This window comes from Crinia signifera, chromosome 6 (assembly GCF_055691185.1).
Source record: "Crinia signifera chromosome 6, ASM5569118v1, whole genome shotgun sequence".
Classification (NCBI taxonomy): domain Eukaryota; kingdom Metazoa; phylum Chordata; class Amphibia; order Anura; family Myobatrachidae; genus Crinia; species Crinia signifera.
Window position 1 is genome coordinate 200028265 of NC_139222.1, and position 18316 is coordinate 200046580.

General features: G+C 43.4%; 1 protein-coding gene across 1 annotated transcript in view; it reads right to left on the reverse strand.

The window, feature by feature from the left end:
• Positions 1-15769, reverse strand: part of AFMID (arylformamidase) — a 35326-nt gene extending 19557 nt beyond the window's left edge. The window contains exons 1-6 of the mRNA XM_083148609.1: positions 15749-15769; positions 13817-13885; positions 8542-8632; positions 8207-8311; positions 5447-5495; positions 2481-2566 (exon numbers count right to left, since the gene is read on the reverse strand). Coding sequence (XP_083004735.1) covers positions 2481-2566; positions 5447-5495; positions 8207-8311; positions 8542-8632; positions 13817-13885; positions 15749-15754 — 406 coding nt within the window. The 5' untranslated portion in view covers positions 15755-15769. The remainder of the gene's footprint in view (positions 1-2480; positions 2567-5446; positions 5496-8206; positions 8312-8541; positions 8633-13816; positions 13886-15748) is intronic.
• Positions 15770-18316: the final 2547 nt, after the last annotated feature.

The following is an 18316-nucleotide window of genomic DNA, read 5'->3' on the forward strand; positions in this document are numbered from 1 at the left end:
CCTGCCAACGATTGCTGACATGTCTACTGTCGAAGCATACGATGCTGTCATCGTTGAAAAAATGGTGGAGGATTACATTGGTTTACATTGGATTACATTGGTAACAGCATCCAAGTAGGCATGTCACACAGTCTTTACCTGTACTGGCAGGAAAAAGGCAATTTGGAAGCCTCTGTACAAACTGGCTCTATTTTACCTGAGTTGTCCTCCCTCCAGTGTGTACTCCGAAAGAGTTTTTAGTGCAGCAGGGAACCTTGACAGTGAGCGGCGTAGGAGGTTGGTTCCGCAAAATGTGAAGAAGATGATGTTCATCAAAATGAATGATCAATTCTTCAATGAAGACCAGCAATTGCCTCCAGAGACTACAGAGGGACCTGTGATTGTGGAGTCCAGTGAGGACAAATTGATAATTGGTGAGGATGAGGAAGTACACACTGAAGGGGGTGTGGAATCAGAGGATGACAATGAGAATAAGATCTTGCCTCTGTAGAGCTGGTTTGTATAGGGAGAGATTCATTGCTTCTTTTTTTGTGGGGGCCCAAACAAACGAATCATTTCAGCCACAGATGTGTGGCAGACCCTGTCGCTGAAATGATTGGTTTGTTAAAGACAGTGTGCATGTCCTATTTACACAACAGGGTGGGTGGGAGGGCCCAAGGACAATTCCAACTTGCACCTCTTTTTTAAGGGGCATTATGTGCTCTTTGGGGCCTAGTTTTTCAAACTGCCATCCTGTCTGCCGCTGCAGTGCCACTCTTAGCTGGGCCACGTGTTTGTGCCACCCACTTAGCATTAGCATAGTCGTTCAGCATAGTCATCCAGCTACCACAGGACAACCATTTTGTGAGGTGTTCAGGATAGACTGGAAATGAGTGGAAATTCATATTAATAATAGCATAGGAGCAACCCCCCCCCCCTCCCCCCCCCCCCCCCCCCCAAAAAAAAAACACCCCGGAGATAGAGACCCAAACCCGAAACAGGGCTTGCAACTAACTGCAGATACACTCTCCAATATCAGACGTGATATGTCTGCATTTTTGCAACCCCTCCCCATTAACATCTCCAAGCGGTCACTTCCTGTCCATCCCTTTACCATGAAATCGTCATTGCGAGCCTGAGTGTAGCGCCAACCTTAATGCATGCGCAGTGTGATCGTGGCATATGTGCAATATGCCGATAATTGATCACTTATGTCAACATAGGTCTTTGCATGCATACATGAATAAGGTCCACAACCTAGTAAATCAATACATAAAAGCTCGTCATAGCTATGGTGAGCAGAGTGCCTTCATGTCCTTTCTAGGTAGATGTCTGGAGTGGTAATGCATCTGAGACAAGGATCTGCAGGGTTGGTATAGAGAAAGAGAAGCTGGCATATGGAGGCAAGTGGTGTTGGTTGTGACAAAACAGCAAGGTTCCCTGTTCATTGTGCCAGAGTGACTAAAAGCTGTTACCAGTTCTTACACCACCAGCCTGTCTTCCCCTTCATATGTTGGAATGTCATTTTTGTGCTGGGCTATGGATATGGCGCATCACGTTACTCTTTATTAGAATTAGCCTTCTTTGGGGCCCATTTATCAAACCATATTTGCTCCTAAATCCCCGAAAACTGTTTAGCCGCAAATATTAAGTATCTCCTAAATGTATCAAAGGGGGACCGCAGCAGGGATCTCCGATCCCTGCTGCGATCCCCCGTGCTCCGCCGCCGACCGCATCCCCCATTGGTTTCTATGGGGGATGGGATGCTGCCCGATGTATTAACATCGGGCAGCCCGGCTTCAATCCCTGGACTATCGCCATTCTGGGATGGCGATACCACATTGTAGCCTATGGCAGCGGGATCGCACTGCCGAGCGGGGCAGTGCGGTCAGAGGGGTCGGCAGGGGTCAGCGCTTAACCGCGCATGCGCAGACCCCCCGGCTTCCGGGTCAGGGCTTCGCAGGGACGGGCTCCTTTCGGAGCCCTGTCCCTGCGCCCTTCTAATCATACATCCAGGCGGTGTAACTCAACACCGCAATGCGATGTCCGGCGATGCCACTGCGCCGGCATCGCACTATGTTGATAAATGCACCCCTAAATTGAGTGTGCTGATACAGCATTACTGATGTTACATAGGATTTCCCTGTGACAGGTGTCTTAAGGCCCCTCTAGGGTAAGGTACCACGCCAACTCACCTGGCAGCTTCTGGGGCACCAGAATCGCATACCATACACTGTATGCAGAGCTTTGACATAGGATGTATCGTATGTGATCCCAGCAAGGGCTATGGGCTGCAATAAATATTCATTGCAGCCCGTAGGATCACACCTCGCATCACAGTCGCAGGAAAAATGACAAGCGATGTGTCACTTTTCTTGCTATCCGTCGCAGCAATGCATTGGAATCGTATAAAAAGTGTCCATATCGCACTAGTGGATGGCGGTCTTTATAGTGCACAGATTGCAGTTGGCCAGGGGTTATGGGAATGTGTACATACCCACCTCTTGGAGCAATGTCGTAGTCCATCACCATCACAGAAATACCATGAGAAACAAGAGGAGGAACCATGAAGCCACTCTCATCCTTACTAGAAAACAATGACAATAGTTACATATGATATACATTCCAGTGCAATTCTTTATAGAAACATAGAATTTGACGGCAGATAAGAACTACTTGGCCCATCTAGTCTGCCCCTTTTTTTAAACCTGTTACCTCAAACCATATTTGATCCTTATTTTTTTGTAAGGATATCAATATGCTTATCCCAAGCATGTTTAAATTGTACTACTGTATTTGCGTCTACCACCTCTGATGGTGGGCTATTCCACTTATCTACTACTCTTTCTGTGAAGTAATTCTTCCTCACATTTCCCCTGAATCTTCCTCTAGTTTCAGTGCAAGTCCTCGTGTTCTGTTGCTCCTCTTCCTGTGAAGAATGTCTCCCACCTGTACCTTGTTAAAGCCCTTGATATATTTGAAAGTTTCTATCATGTCCCCCCTTTCCCTTCTCTGCTCTAAAGTATACATATTAAGATCTTTTAGTCTTTCCTGGTACGTTTTGTGATGCAGGCCATGCACTTCTTTGTACAATCTCTAATGTATTTATATCCTTCTGGAGATATGGCCATCCTTCTGGAGATATGGCCTCCAGAACTGAACACAATACTCTAGGTGAGGTCGTACCAATGACTTATACAGTGGCATTATTACTTCTTTCTTTCTACTGCTGATACCTCTCCCTATGCAACCAAGCATCTGACTTGCCTTCTTCATTGCTTTGTTACATTGCCTACCTGCTTTTAAGTCCCCTGAAATAGTGACACCCAGATCCCTCTCTTCCTTAGTAGTTTCCATTATAGTGCCATTTATACTATATTTAGTCTTTGGATTTCTGAGACCCAAGTGCATGATTTTGCATTTTTTGGCATTAAACTGTAGTTGCTATTCCCTTGACCATTTTTCTAATCTACCTAGATCCTCAATCATTTGTTTTACCCCTCCTGGTGTGTCTACCCTGTTGCATACCTTTGTGTCATCTGCAAAAAGGCACATTTTACCCTCAATTCCATTTGCAATATCACCAATAAAGATATTAAAAAGCACCGGTCCAACTACAGATCCCTGGGGTACTTATTAAGCATAAAAAACTGAAAAATATAGGGCCTGATTCCGAACAGTTCGATAGGCTGCGTATGTTTGCCGCCTAGCGAACAGGTAAAGGCTGCCCGGCTGAACGACGGCTCCCCTGCTGCGTGTATCCCCTCACTAGCAGACCATCAACTAACTTATCTTGGATGGAGAGGGACGAATTCAGGGTGGGCGGTGATGTCATGTGACATCATTCGCTCACCCCAAGCAGGCATCCACATTTCTGCGTGTGCAGGGGAACGCCGACCATTTTTGGTACACGCCCATAAAACGCTGGGCGTTCCTCTGCTCCAGCCCCTGCCCACCCCCATTCCATCCACTATAGAGCAAACACCTCTCCACCTGCTCCCAGGGTTTGTGCACGTGCATATTTGCTGCGCAAACCACAACTATTGAGGACAGGGTCGTCCGCCCCGTGTGTACGCAAATAAAAGTCAGTTTTCACTGACTTCTAATTGCAAAGGAAGGAGAAATCATTCAACGGTCAGCAATCATCGATGATTTCTTCTGCAGTGGAGGCATGCGAGGTGATGCATTTTCATTACACATCCCCTCACTTGGCGCCGAATCGGCTGCAGGGGGGTGGAGGACGGGTATTCAGCGATGCAGTGTCTCGGTAAGCTTACCGAGCAAACCAGAATGAGGCCCTTTGTCTGTCCGATTTCCCAGATTTGCAATTGATACCATTTTGCCGTGAGGGACAAAGACTAATGAAGCACCTAGTCTAGCCCAATGCTGCATCTCCCAGAGACGGTTAATGGAAGGTAAAGGTGGCCATACACACGCGGATTTATCTGCAGATCTGGCTGGTTGGAACAAAAACATGCTTATGGATGAGAGCAAATGACAGTTGACCATTTGCTTGGAAATGCTGTAAAACTGACAAACTGTCACTCATCCATAACCATGTTTTTGTTCCAACCAGCCAGATCTGAAGATAAATCTTACTAGTGTATGGGCACCTTAAGTATGCTCTGAAATTTACATTATGTTTTAGTTTTACTAATCGAAACTAGTTTTCCCACTCAGTGGTTCCCAAACTGTGTGCCACCGAGCCCGAAGCTCTGGGGTGCCTCGGAAACCTTGCAGGGGTGACTCTGGATGGTGGTTCAGGACTAATGCATATTATGTATAGCCATTATAATAGGCAAAACCAGTGCTGGTGGCTGTCAATCGAAAACTATGTGAACAAATATTAGTGAATCCTGTCCCTCTCCACTTATTTAAACCAAAGGATGACATATAAACCCAATTTATCTAATTTAATATTTTTTTCTAAATTTCTCAATAAGAATTTTTTTTATCCTGTGGGTGCCATGAAAGAAATTTTGATACTCCGGGGTGCCGTGATTCAAAAAAGTTTGGGAACCACTGAATTAATTGGAAGAAAGGAGCTAATAACAAGTTATCAGGTAGAGGCACAGGATGTAGAGCTGTTTTGTCAAGCTGCTATAGGAAAATAAGTCCAAGCCAGCAAGGAAGGCAATGCCACCTTCTTCCAGTAGCCACAGCAAGTGTGTGCTCCACAGGCACAACACTTTTACAGAAGCAGAAATGTAGGTGCTCCAGCATATCACAACACAATGGCACATGACATGAAAAAGGACTTATACACTGCACTTTGGACATTTTGCACTTTATAAATAACCTCCAACTGCTTTTCACTGTGAAAACAAACAAAACAAAAGGAAACAATAGAATATCATCTAATAACATTATAATGCTGTCTGTGGCCACAGGTAGCTCGATCCTTGACAAATACCACTGTTATGATAGTACATTATTATAACCACTGCTAATTATCTCATACTTTTACCTCAGAAACTGCCAATATCCTCCATGGATGTACACCAACAATAGGCAGCCTGTAATGGAAAGAGAGCACATGTGTAATTCAGGGGCAGATTTATTAAACTTGGTGAAGAGATAAAGGGGGAAATTTACTAAAGGAAATTTGTAAAAAAAAATAGGTGTATTTGTATCCAGAAATAATAGATTTTTAGACATTTAGACATTTACTATCCCGAAAATACGGCAATTCGTATTCGTATTGATAGCACATCAATGCGAATTGCCGTATTTTCGGGATAGTAAATGTCTAAATGTCTAAAAATCTATTATTTCTGGATACAAATACACCTATTTTTTTTACAAATTTCCTTTAGTAATTTTCCCCCAAAGTGTCTGTTTTTTATCACTGGCCAATCAGGGCCTAACTGTGAAGTTACAGCATAGTTGCTTACCCGCCTGCATTCTGCAGGACATTCTCTGAAATAGCAGCAATCTCCCTCATTAGTCTAGCAATCTCCCTCATTTCACTTAGCCCATATTACACTTTTACATTTTTGAGGAAACAAGGAATGAGAGATAGATATATTTACATTGACTCATCGACACCATTTCCCAGCACTTTAGCAAGTATAGAGTCTCTTACTAACTGCTTTGGGGCTCATCTACATTTGTATCTAAGCAATTTTACAAGATTCCTCTCAGATGTAGCAGTGCACACCCACACTTCTAGGTGCCACGTTCACAATCTCTTTTCACAATATCTCCATATATGGAACTAGACACGCCCTTTGGCTGGAGCATGACACGCCCCCTCAATGGGGCGCATGATGGTAGACAAGCATTAGGTCGACATGCATTTAGGTCGACATGACTTAACCCCTTCACTGGTAATCCCGAGAATTTTCCAGGCTATGCCTTAATGCCCAGACTGGCAAGCCCAGAAAGTTCTCGGGACTGACAGTGTTTAGCGCTGGCTCCCTCTCCTCTGCCGCATCTCCGCCTCACCCCTCCCCCGGCTGTTGTATTACAGCCTGCGGCGTCGGCTTATGACAAGTCGGGTTGCTGCATGCAGGGACGGGGCAGGCAGCAGCTGACATAATGTTCAGCGGTGCTGCCCGGACCCTAAGCACAACATGATGGGTTTCTTTTAGGTAGCGCTCCCCCCAGTGGCGTAAGTTTGTCCCAGTTGCCCGGAGGCAAGATAAATAATGGTGTCCCCCCCACACACACACACACACTGCACCTTACATACAGTAAATATATATATATATATATATATATATATATATATATACAGGTCGAGTATCCCGTATCCGAATATCCGTTATCCGAATTATTTCGAAATACGGACATTCCAGAAAGTGAAAACAAAATTTTTTTTTGCTAAAAACTCACTGGGGACATATGTAACAGCATCACTGGGGACATGATATGTAACTGGCACTATATATGTGCAAGACAATGATTGCTTGGCATTCAAATTCAGTGCTGAGATAGTACACACATTTTGTTTCACGTTTTGAAACCTTGTTTTTTGAACAATTAAAATATGTTTGTGTGTATTTTATGTGGTAATAAAATATATTTGTGTGTATATTATGTGTTTATACAGCATAAATGCAAGATACTTCAAAATACATCATTGAAATATTAAAATATTCCGAAATACGGAATAATCCGTTATCCAAAATTCTCCTGGTCCCGAGCATTTTGGATACGGGATACTCAACCTGTATATGTATGTATGTATATTATGTTTAAAACACTGTGACTTCTATGGTCCTGCTAGGAGGCAGAGTCAGCCACAGAAGTTATATCAATGGCTTTCAATTAACTGATTGAAAATTGCAGGAGAGGAGAGGTGCCCCCTTGGGAGCAGGAGCCCGGCGGCAGATGACTCCATTGCCTCCCAGAGTTCTGCCTCTGGCTCCCTCTAAAAAACTCGCCCAGTGGGGAGCGCTACCTTAAAAAAACCACCACTGAAGGGGTTAAGGTAGACATGGGTTAGGTTGATATGGGTAAGGTCGACAGGGTCATTAGATCCACATGTTTTTTTTTACTGTTTTTGAGCAAAAATGTGCCGACAGGTTATATTTCATGCTCTACCATCCACTAGGGCGTGGTGGGAGAATAAAATTGTGTGCCGAGCGCAGGGAGGGACCGTGGCCAAAGCATGGTAAGTGCAGCGTGGGGATGCGGTGCTGCGTTTTAGCGTTTATGTTGACTGTGTTGACATTCCGGTTTAAAAAAAAAAAAGTCAACTTTTTCAAAGTCGAACTAATGACCCTGTCGACCTTACTTATGTCGACCTAATGATCCAGTTGACCTAAAGTCATGTCAACATTCCTGTATGTCGACCTAATGGTGTCAACCTAATGCTTTTCTACCATAATGCTGGTGACCTAGGGCCTTATTTTGGTTCACTCTTTCTGACAAAATACTTCCTAGATGGACAAAACCATGTGCACTGCAGGGGGGCAGATGTAACATGTGCAGAGAGAATTAGATTTGGGTGAGTAATTTTGTTTCTGTGCAGGGAAAATACTGGCTGCTTTATTTTGACACTTCAATATAGATCTCACTTTGAAGTAAAACCCCACCCAAATCTAACTCTCTCTGCACATTTTGCATATGCTCCCCTGCAGTGCACATGGTTTTGTCCATCTAAGAAGGATTTTGTCAGAAAGAGTGAACCAAAATAAGGCCCCTAATGATCCATACCCCTAAAGAATGGACACAAACAATTCTTAAATAAGTCTTTACCTATTTTCCTGAGAAGTCTCACCTGTTGGTTCTCCCTTGGGTAGATACATGTCCATATTCTCGCTGTCCCTGTCCCCATATCGTATGTTCAGTATTGACTGTGTTGCGGACCGAGATTTGTTCGTGCCTGTCATGAACAGGAGTTATCACAATTCAAAGTGTGACAATGTGACACTGTGATAAGACAATCAGCAAAGTCATTTATCTGGATCATTACAGCATAAAATAACAGATCATGTGCTTAGTGACCATGCAGGTAGTAGTTATCACTACAGTACAACATCTAGACAAGGATGTTATGTCATGTTGCATGGTTTACCTATATTTATTATAACAGATAGTGGATGCCTTTATTACCTTCTGTAATTACCCTCACATGTGCCTCTATCACTGCATCCTTGTCCATGCGAGGAGACCAGTGACTTGGGGAGTATTGATGTTCTAGCTCCTGAAACGGCAAAAGCCACATAACAAGAACCATTCACCACTTTTTAAATTAATAAAATTATATTTTTCATAATTACTTGCCAGTGAAAAAATATATTCAAAGGAACGTCCAGTTGAGGCGAAGTATAAAGCCATAAATAGTTTGGGCCTGATCCACTGCCAGCGCCGCCTGTATCCCCTTGCATGCGGCAAAACGGGAAAGGAATCATTTGATGTTCGTTCGCTGACCATCCAATGATTTCTCTCCCCTTCAGAAATAATAGTAATAGCAAAAATAACAATAACAACGACAACACCGACAACAAAAGTAAACTTATAACTAAAAAAGAAAACACAAGGAGTAACTGCCTGATCCCATTCCCAAGCCATCAACCCATCCATGGACCGATCTAGCCATCCAGCAGAAGATAAAGGTAGGGCAAAAGACAAACGGAAGAAATGAAAAGGATAGAAAAGGGAAAATATAAAAAGGGTCAATTATGGGCAATTAAAGTGTAATAGGGGTCCTATTTTGAAGGGTTTGTATAGTGTACCATGAAGTGGACTGGAAACAGGTCTGAATTGCCAACCTAGTTCCAGATGGTAAGGTCTGAATGTATTTTCCCCAGTATTTAAATAAGGCAGGGGTCATAGATTCCTTGTGCAGGGAAGTTTCCAGCCAATCCATAGTAAACAAGAAAAGAAGTCTAGAAGTTGTCATTTCCAGGGAGGGTGCAGTATCATGAATCCATTGTTGTAATATAGCTTTCTTGCTTGCTGCCGAGAGAATTACAAGGAGGGTACTTGTTTCCTAGAACGGCCACAATCGGGGGTAATCGTGTACCTTAACTTAAGGTACACGATTACCCCCGATGGACCCGATTTCCTTTTAAATCAGGTCCATTTTGCCGGCAAAGGCAAAATCGGGTCCATCGGGTCGGTCGGGTGCATTAACATGGCACGCGACCGACGTGATGGACCCGATTTTGCCATAGGGTTCAATGTTAAAATATTTTTAACATTGTAATCCAAGAAAAAATGGGAAATGGGCCAATATGGGCCATTTATCATTGTATATGCCCCCCCCCCATTGTGAACGTCACCCCACGATTGACGCCAACCCGAAGCGTGGCGAGCGTAGCGAGCCCGCGAGGGGCAGCGGTACGCGGCCTCCGACCTTTTCATACCCCTACTATCCACGTCGGCGTGGAGTTGAGAATATAAAGTGTGGCGAGCCACCGAGCCCGAAGCGTGGCGAGGGCAGCGAGCCCCGCGAGGGGATGCGTATACCTGTGAAGTTATACGCTACGCTCGCCACACTTTATATTCTCAACTCCACGCCCACGTGGATAGTAGGGGTATGAAAAGGTTGGAGGACGCGTACCGCCGCCCCTCGCGGGCTCGCTACGCTCGCCACGCTTCGGGTTGGCGTCAATCGTGGGGTGCCGTTGAGGGGGTTAAAATTGGGGTCTGGGGAGAATTTTACATTCAATCCAATGTAAAATAGGGTCCCAGGGACCCTATTCACATTTCAATCAATGTAAAAATCGGGGCCATCGCGTCGGTTGCATCGCATGCGATTTGGTCGCATGCGATGCGATAGACACGATGCGACCGACCCGATCAAAATCGTAGTTTTTTTATCACTTTTTGGCACGGATAGTTGATCAGCCACATAGTCAAATAAAGCCCAAGATTCATTACACTGAAATTGTAGCTTTAGGGAGGAAGTGGCATAGTTATGTACAATGTTCCAGAATGTTTGTATGTGAGGGTATGCCCAGAGGCAGTGGTAGAGGTCAGCTCCAGGGGAGTGACATTTTGGGCAGTCAGAAGTATCTGCAACACCCATCAGGGGGTGTCTTTTGGGAGAAAAGTAGGCCCTGTGGAGAATTTTATAAAACATTTCTTGGTAGAAGCTATAAGGGATAAGTTTAATATTTAACAGAAATGTGTCATGCACCGGAGGCTTACCTCCACAGCAGGGAGCATCCAGCGGGGGGGGGGGGGGGGGGGGGGGGAAGCGGCAGCAGGCAGCATTGCAGGCTTGAGCTGGCGAGGTGACATCTCCGGATAGGGTGGCCAGAGGGATCTCTGGTGCAGCAATGATCTCCATCTTGCTGAGGCCCATGTGGGTATTGGTGCTGGAGGCTGGGAGCTGTTGTACTCTGGATCCTGCAGGTGTCCTCTTTGCAGGGGGGTGCCATTTTGGAGACCAGATCAGACCATTCTCCCTGAGTCCCTGTGCTATGGTTTAATCCACTTTCTTAAAAGGGATCAGGTTTTCAGCCTCTGGACCAGTACTTCTAGTCACTTACCTGTGTCAGTGCTACAGCCCTGAACTCCTGAGTTAACCCATGCTACATCTGTCCTAGTTGCTGTCATTTGAACCTTGCGGTGCTGCCTCTGCTCACAGCTTGCCACGTGGTCGCTGAGTCTGCTGCTGGAAGGTATCCTGATTTTGACAGTTACCAAAGGGTCCAGTGTCGACTGCCAATGTCCAGTGTTGACAGCTAGTGCTTCAGTCTACCTCCTGGAGCTCCACAGTGATTCTCAGTCGTGTTCAAGGTACTACAGTTATTCAGTTATATCCAAGGCTCCACAGTGATTTTCAGTCATGTTCAAGGTACCACAGTTATTCATAGTTGTCTCCAAAGTATGACAGTTGTTCACAGTTGTATCCAAGTACCGCAGTTATTCAGTTGTCTCCAAAGTACTACAGTGATTCACAGTTGTGTCCAAGTGCTGCAGATATGCACAGTTGGGTCCAAGGGGTGTGGTATAGGGTTCCGACAGTTGGGATCCCGACAGTCATTAGCCCGACATCAGGATCCCGACTGGCCGGACTCAGACAGCATGGCGAGCGCAACAAAGCCCCTTGCACTCGCCACGCTATGGGCACGAGGGAGAATAGCCGGTGGCCGTCGGGAACCCATGGGGTAAATGACTGTCGGGATCCCGATTGGGACCCCGTCCGGCACCCGGGTCCACAGTTGTATCCAAGTGCCGCAGATATTCACAGTTGTATCCAAGTACCGCAGTTATTCACAGTTATATCCAAGTGCCGCAGTTATTCACAGTTGTCTCCAAAGTATTACAGTTGCTCACAGTTGTGTCCAAGTGCCGCAGTTAATCACAGTTGTCACCAAAGTTCAATAGTGGTTCACAGTTGTATCCAAGTACTACAGTTATTCACCTTTGTGTCCAAGTTCCGCAGCTGATCACAGTTGTCACCAAAGTACCACAGTTGTTCACCATTGTCTCCAAAGTACCACAGTCATCCACAGCCGTCACCAAGTCTTCAGTTATCCACAGTCATCTCCAAGCTTTCACAGTTATCCAGTCACCTCCAAGTCTTCACAGTTTTCCACAGTCATGTGTGACAAAATGTATATAAAAGAACATCAGGGTCAGGGGCCAAAGTTAGTGAAGCCCATTTATGTAGGTCTGGAAGATCAGTGTCAGTGTCTAATTCTGGGCGAATATGAGCATATATATATATATATATATATATATATATATATATTAGAGATAGAGTGGGTGCCAGTGCGGATAACAGAATCTTAGGGGTTTGTAATGTCATGAGGTTGAAGTTTAGAAAGAATAGATTGTAAATAATGTATAGCTTGAAAGTAAGCATATCTGTGGTGTGGAGAGAGAAGGAAACGTGTCACAGCCTCGTCAAATGTCAATGGGGTATGATAGGTGTTTAAGAGATTTCGCAGACGTAAAATACCCGATGAATGCCAGGCATTAAATGGAGGTGAGGTGTTACCATTTTGGAACTCCAAGTTACCTATTAATGGAAGGGATAGCGAGTGATAATGATATTGTTAAAGAAATCATTGTGCATATCGCTCAGTGTGTACCCACTATAATCTGACACCACTGACTGCATGGTGGGGAGAGGGGGGGGGTGTGACCCAGTGACGGCACTAAATGATATTGGTTAATGTTTCCTGAACAATGTGGGTCATTCCTTTTCACGGCGCTGCCAGCATTGTTAATGATATCTTGATGCCGCATATCACACAGTGTGTACGGACCATTACCATACTATTCTTTTGAACCGGGACATTCATGAATTACACACATTCTGTGTGTCTGTCTGACTTTAATCCTGAAGTATAGAGGGTTTTAATCAGCCAGGACACCTGTATAATTTATGAGTCTCCCAGTTTAAAGGGATAGTATGGTATGGATAGTATGATACTACCTAAAGTACCAGACACACACTAGACGATTTGTCATGTACGATACTGATATTGGTCATATTGTCTAGTGTGTACACTGAATATTGCAAACAATGCACACTCCCTTGCATCATTAACCCCCCATCATCATCATCTGTGCTACATGCTCAATTTTGATTTTATTTTAGCAAGCGAAGTGCTGGCGGGGGTGACAGTGTGTTGTGGGGAAGCAGACTTGCCACTGCGAGGGCTCGTTCCAACTAATCCAGGTAGGAGCAGGGCAGCTGGGTGTGACCCACAACATGGCCGCCTGGTGACTGGCTTCTCTTAATGTGCTACTCTTAATGTGCATGCTCTTCTGCTGTGTAGCGAAGCACTCGCACAATAGCAATGCAAACGCAAAATTGCAGGGAAGGACCCGGCATGCGGGGCAGTAGCAGCTGAGTTATAGTTTATTGAAGATTCACAAAACTACAACTGACACTGAATTAGGCCCAATATCTTCAACGATATATATTCTAAAGTGCGGGTTTAGAGTAGTGGAAATGTTTCCTATAGCAACTAATAAGATTCTACTTATTATTATTATTATTATAAATGTATTTATAAGACACCACAAGTGTTTTGCAGCGCCATACAAAGGAACAGTACAGGGAGACAAAACTTGGCATAACATTGTTGATAAATACTTGTAATAATGATACATACTCATTTATCTAGAACCTTCTAGAAGAAGAAGCTGGAATCCGGTTGCTATATACCCGCACTAGTAAATATACCCCTATATTTATACATTATTGCTCCTGCCACTGTTTTCTCAGGAAATCCTGGTCTGCATTCTCATGAATACTGATCTGGCCCTAAACTGCCAGAACTCTATACAGGTACTTCTCTTGAGATAGCCGCTCTTAAGTTGTAAATATACAATCATCTCTATCAGTTAAAGAAGCAGTTGCTACTATATGAGCACATTCTACTGAACTGTAACGCCATTGAGTGTATTCACAACTCACCTTTATCATCAGTGTCCTCCAGCTGCCTCTCTCCATGCTGCGCCTGTCTCCTGTCACTGGGACTCTGACCTGTAATAGCAGGTTACAACATATTGCTATTCAAATAAGCACAGTATCCCCGCCCTCCCCCCCAGAGACAGACTGAACTATTTATCAATGGAACTGCATGGTTTTATATAATATAACCACCTTTGTAGATACACATGGACTATATGTGTGAAATTTTAGCAATTCAAGAAAATAAATAGAAAAAAAAAACCCTGTTACAGGTCACTGACAGCCAGTGAAAATGGGATGCAGTGAAAATCTCGACGGTCAAAACCCGACAGGGTCAAAATCCCGAATGGGTCATAATACCGACAAGGACAAAATCCCGACAAGGTCAAAATCCCGACATTTAAAATCCCGACAAGGACAAAATCCCGACATTTAAAATTCCGACAAGGTCAAAATACCGACATATAGAATGTACAGGTGAAACAGTCAACTTGACTTTGCGTCGACAGGTCGTGAGGTCGACATGGGTTTTTTCACAGTTTTTTTACCCGACATGTGCCGACAGGCGGTATTTCATGCCCTATCATCCACTAGGGCATGGTGGGAGAATAAAATAGTGTGCCCGAAGCATGGCGAGCGAAGCGAGCGATGCGAGGGGCTGTGATTCACTTCCAACTGTGTCCATTCGGGTAAAAAAACAGTGAAAAAACCCATGTCGACCTCGCGACCTGTCGACGGAAAGTCATGTTGACTGTTTCACCTGTACATTCTATATGTCGGTATTTTGACCATGTTGGGATTTTAAATGTCGAGATTTTGTCCTTGTCGGGATTTTAAATGTCGGGATATTGACCTTGTCGGGATTTTGTCCTTGTCGGTATTATGACCCATTCGGGATTTTGACCCTGTCGGGATTTCATACCGAATCCGTGAAAATACCTGATATGTGGTAACATTTTGAAACAACCATCAAGAAGGAAAATCATAGAGCCACATAAACAACTATAGGCCTGTATACACTGGGAAGGTCCCCGCGGGAGCCCAGTGTGTACAGGCCTATAGTTGTAGCTACAGCATGGCCCTCGGTAACTTTGCGCTCCCCGCTCCCTCATCTGTACATGCTTAGACATCGGAGGGTGCATTAACAATCCATGCTTCATCGGGCAGAGCGTACACACTGGGCAGTATAATGATTGATAACACTCAGAAAAGCAAAATGAGCGATATCTTTGACATATACAAAAGGATGACAAAATGAAAAGGTCAACATGGCAATTGTGGACATATGAAAAAGTTTTTTGGGGACTTACCCATACATTACCATTCTCGTAGACTACAATTAGGAACAGAACGGCAAAGCAGTAAACCTTGCCCTTGTCTAATCTGTTAGTATCGACCTATTGACTTTCAAACGAGACACTGTTGACCCTTTGGGGCCATAACCTTGCATAATTATGCTCATACATTAATCATCTAATTTTTCTTTACCACATTTACCATCACTTTCCTGAGGTGTTATTTTCAGATGTTAAATTCAGATGAAGCAAGCAGAAAATATTATTGATTATTCATCGCTTTGTGTTTTTTAAAGAACCTGCTTAAAGACTGGCGTTTATATTTTGGCTACAGCAGGCTTTGCCATGTGTCCTCTGTTTTTACGTTCCAAGTCAGAGTCCACGTGGATGGTAATGTATCGACCATTGGCATGACCACCTTTTTGCTCGTGGCGACCTCTGATCATAGTTTTCCTAGTGTGTGTATGTATGTGTATGTGTGTATATATATATATATAGCACAGTGGAAAGAGAGCGTCACTCCGGGGCTTGTGATGAATCAAAAAAACAGCTTTATTGGCGTTTTGTCAACGCGTTTCGGGGAATACCCGTCATCAGGACAATTACCATTACATATAAAAACAGTGTATTATATACATACCAGCATGTGGGTGCTCCCCCTCCGTCTGGCGGTCCTCCGTTCCGGTCCTCGCTCCAACTTCCGGGTTGCGGCCCGGAAGTGACGCTTCTCTGGCGGTGGAACACACACCAGTGGCCGGGGAGCTCTGTGAATCAAAATACAAAAACTTTATTAAACAAACAACATAGGCTTATTGTGCTTGTATCTGTCTGTGCCTTAATCGGCACGCATGTTGTGTGGCATTATTGGTGTGCATATATATACGCACAACAATGACAGGTACCACGGAGCCAGGGTGCTGTACTCGGGGAACAAATAGAAAGGACAGTGGCACTCTCACGGACTTTCAAAAATTTGCTACAAACACCAAAGTGCTGTATCAGTGATACAGCACTTTGGTGTTTGTAGCAGATTTTTAAAAGTCCTTGAGAGTGCAGGGCATAACACTGTGAATACAATTTTCAATACAATTCAATTCAATAGTGCATCAGCATGGAATTCTTTAGGAAGTTTGACTGTTACAATCACCGAGTTTGTGTACAAGGATTGTAACTGTCAAACTTCCTAAATGTGGAAGTTAGGTATGTATGATTCTACTTCCCTTATAAACACCAGCTGGTTGAAGATAATTATGTAACTGACCAGCAATATCCTGACCTTATAGAATTTAGGAAACTTTCATTTCCCTAAAGAAAAGGAAATCTTTAATTCCACCAGAAGTGTCTTGAGAATCAATTTATATTGAAAGGTACATTTACCTCATAAAACATTATTTTCACCTTGTTTTCTTCAGTTTACCACCACCTTCTTCTTCTCTTTTTTGTCTTTTTTTACTAAATCTGTTTCTCCAAAATCTGAGCTTAATTGGTCTATTGTGAAGCATAGTTTATAATTGTACATTGAAACAATGTTTGTATTTGTAGATTTCAATGCTGTTCCCCTGATGAAGTCTGTCTAGACGAAACGCGTTGGGTCGTTTTTTTTATTGCTGTTTTGCCTGTGACAACTTGTTAAAGGATCAAATAAACAAATATTGGATGAACTTCTCTCTTTGCTGAATCCTATGATTATAATGCTATCATGAGATGTTACATCTTACCACACAAGGGTTAAACCAAAGTGCCAATTTTGACAGGAGCTGGGGGTTGCACTTTAACATTACGAGGAGCGCCCAGCTCTTATCACAGACTCCCAGTGTGACATTAACAGGGGAATGGATCACAAGGTTATGCCCCCTACTCAAGGGACCACTTCCGAGGCATTTACATTGATTTGCATAGGAAAAACTAGTAAGATTGGCAGGACATGTCAACAATATCAAGAAAGGCTTGGGGACTCACATGGTGCCAGCACATTTCAAAACCAAAAATAACACCAATCTAAAATGTATAAAATCTTATCTGGGGATAGATATCAGGTTAGCTAAGGCCGAAATGCGATGAATATACAAATTAAAAACCTTTACATCATGTGGCCTCAAAACTGAATTTGGCTAAAAATGGATGAACTAGAACGAAAATGCCATGGTTACTAACATACTCTTATAATCTCTCCTATTATCATGTTTCTTTATAATTGTATATTTTTAATTGTTGTATATGTTACGTCTAATTGTATGTGGAGTAGTAATATGTATGTCAAATCTTTTTATTCTTTTTTTATTCTACAAATGGACCCCTTTACCACCAAAAATTAAAAAAAAACAGCATCATATAGAACATCCAGAATATAGAACATGTAAAGCATGGGACTCATTACAGGAAGTCAGAAACAGCGGATTGTCACTTCTGGTGACGCGTATCCGCCAGGAACATCACTTCGGATTACCAATTATTAAAACCGATATTTTAATAAACCAGTGGATAATGTAGTAGTTACACTGTATTCATAACCTTCTAAACCATGCAACCTGTTACCATTAGCAACCACTGGTTGCCACAGTGATTTTAGCAATACTTAGCTCAGAGTGTAAAAGCTCCCTCATTCACAAACAATGTGAATGGTTGTAAACCACATTTGCATTTGACTAGAAGCTGCTAACTCTATTGTAATGTGACCTAACAGATTTTAACCTATTCACTGCTACATAAGAAATAAAGCTATACACTTTATATACTGTATGTCTAGTGTGGCCGAGCAGCTTATTTAAACGTGCCACTGAGACGCATCAGCGTATGAGTCTCTCAATGAGAGGTTATACAACAAACATATCTTTATAACCTTTGGATCACCATTAATGCACCGATTATATCAATTGATACACAAACTTATTAAGGTTAAAGCTGATGGTGTGTGTGAGACGCGGATACGATGATAAAGAAATAATACACAAAGACACTGGTTATGTGAAGATCACCGATCCGACCCCGTGTCATATATATTTATTGAAGTCCAAGGTAGACACAGGTGATTACAGGATAACATACAATATAAACTATAGATGTATGCAATACAGCTTATACATGACATACAAAAATTACTACAAAGATCACAAATGCAGGTACCGCCAAGATACAAGAACTAGCACATATAAGGAATAGCAATTACCGTCAAAAGGAAGCAGAGACCACGATCGGATAAGGACCCTCT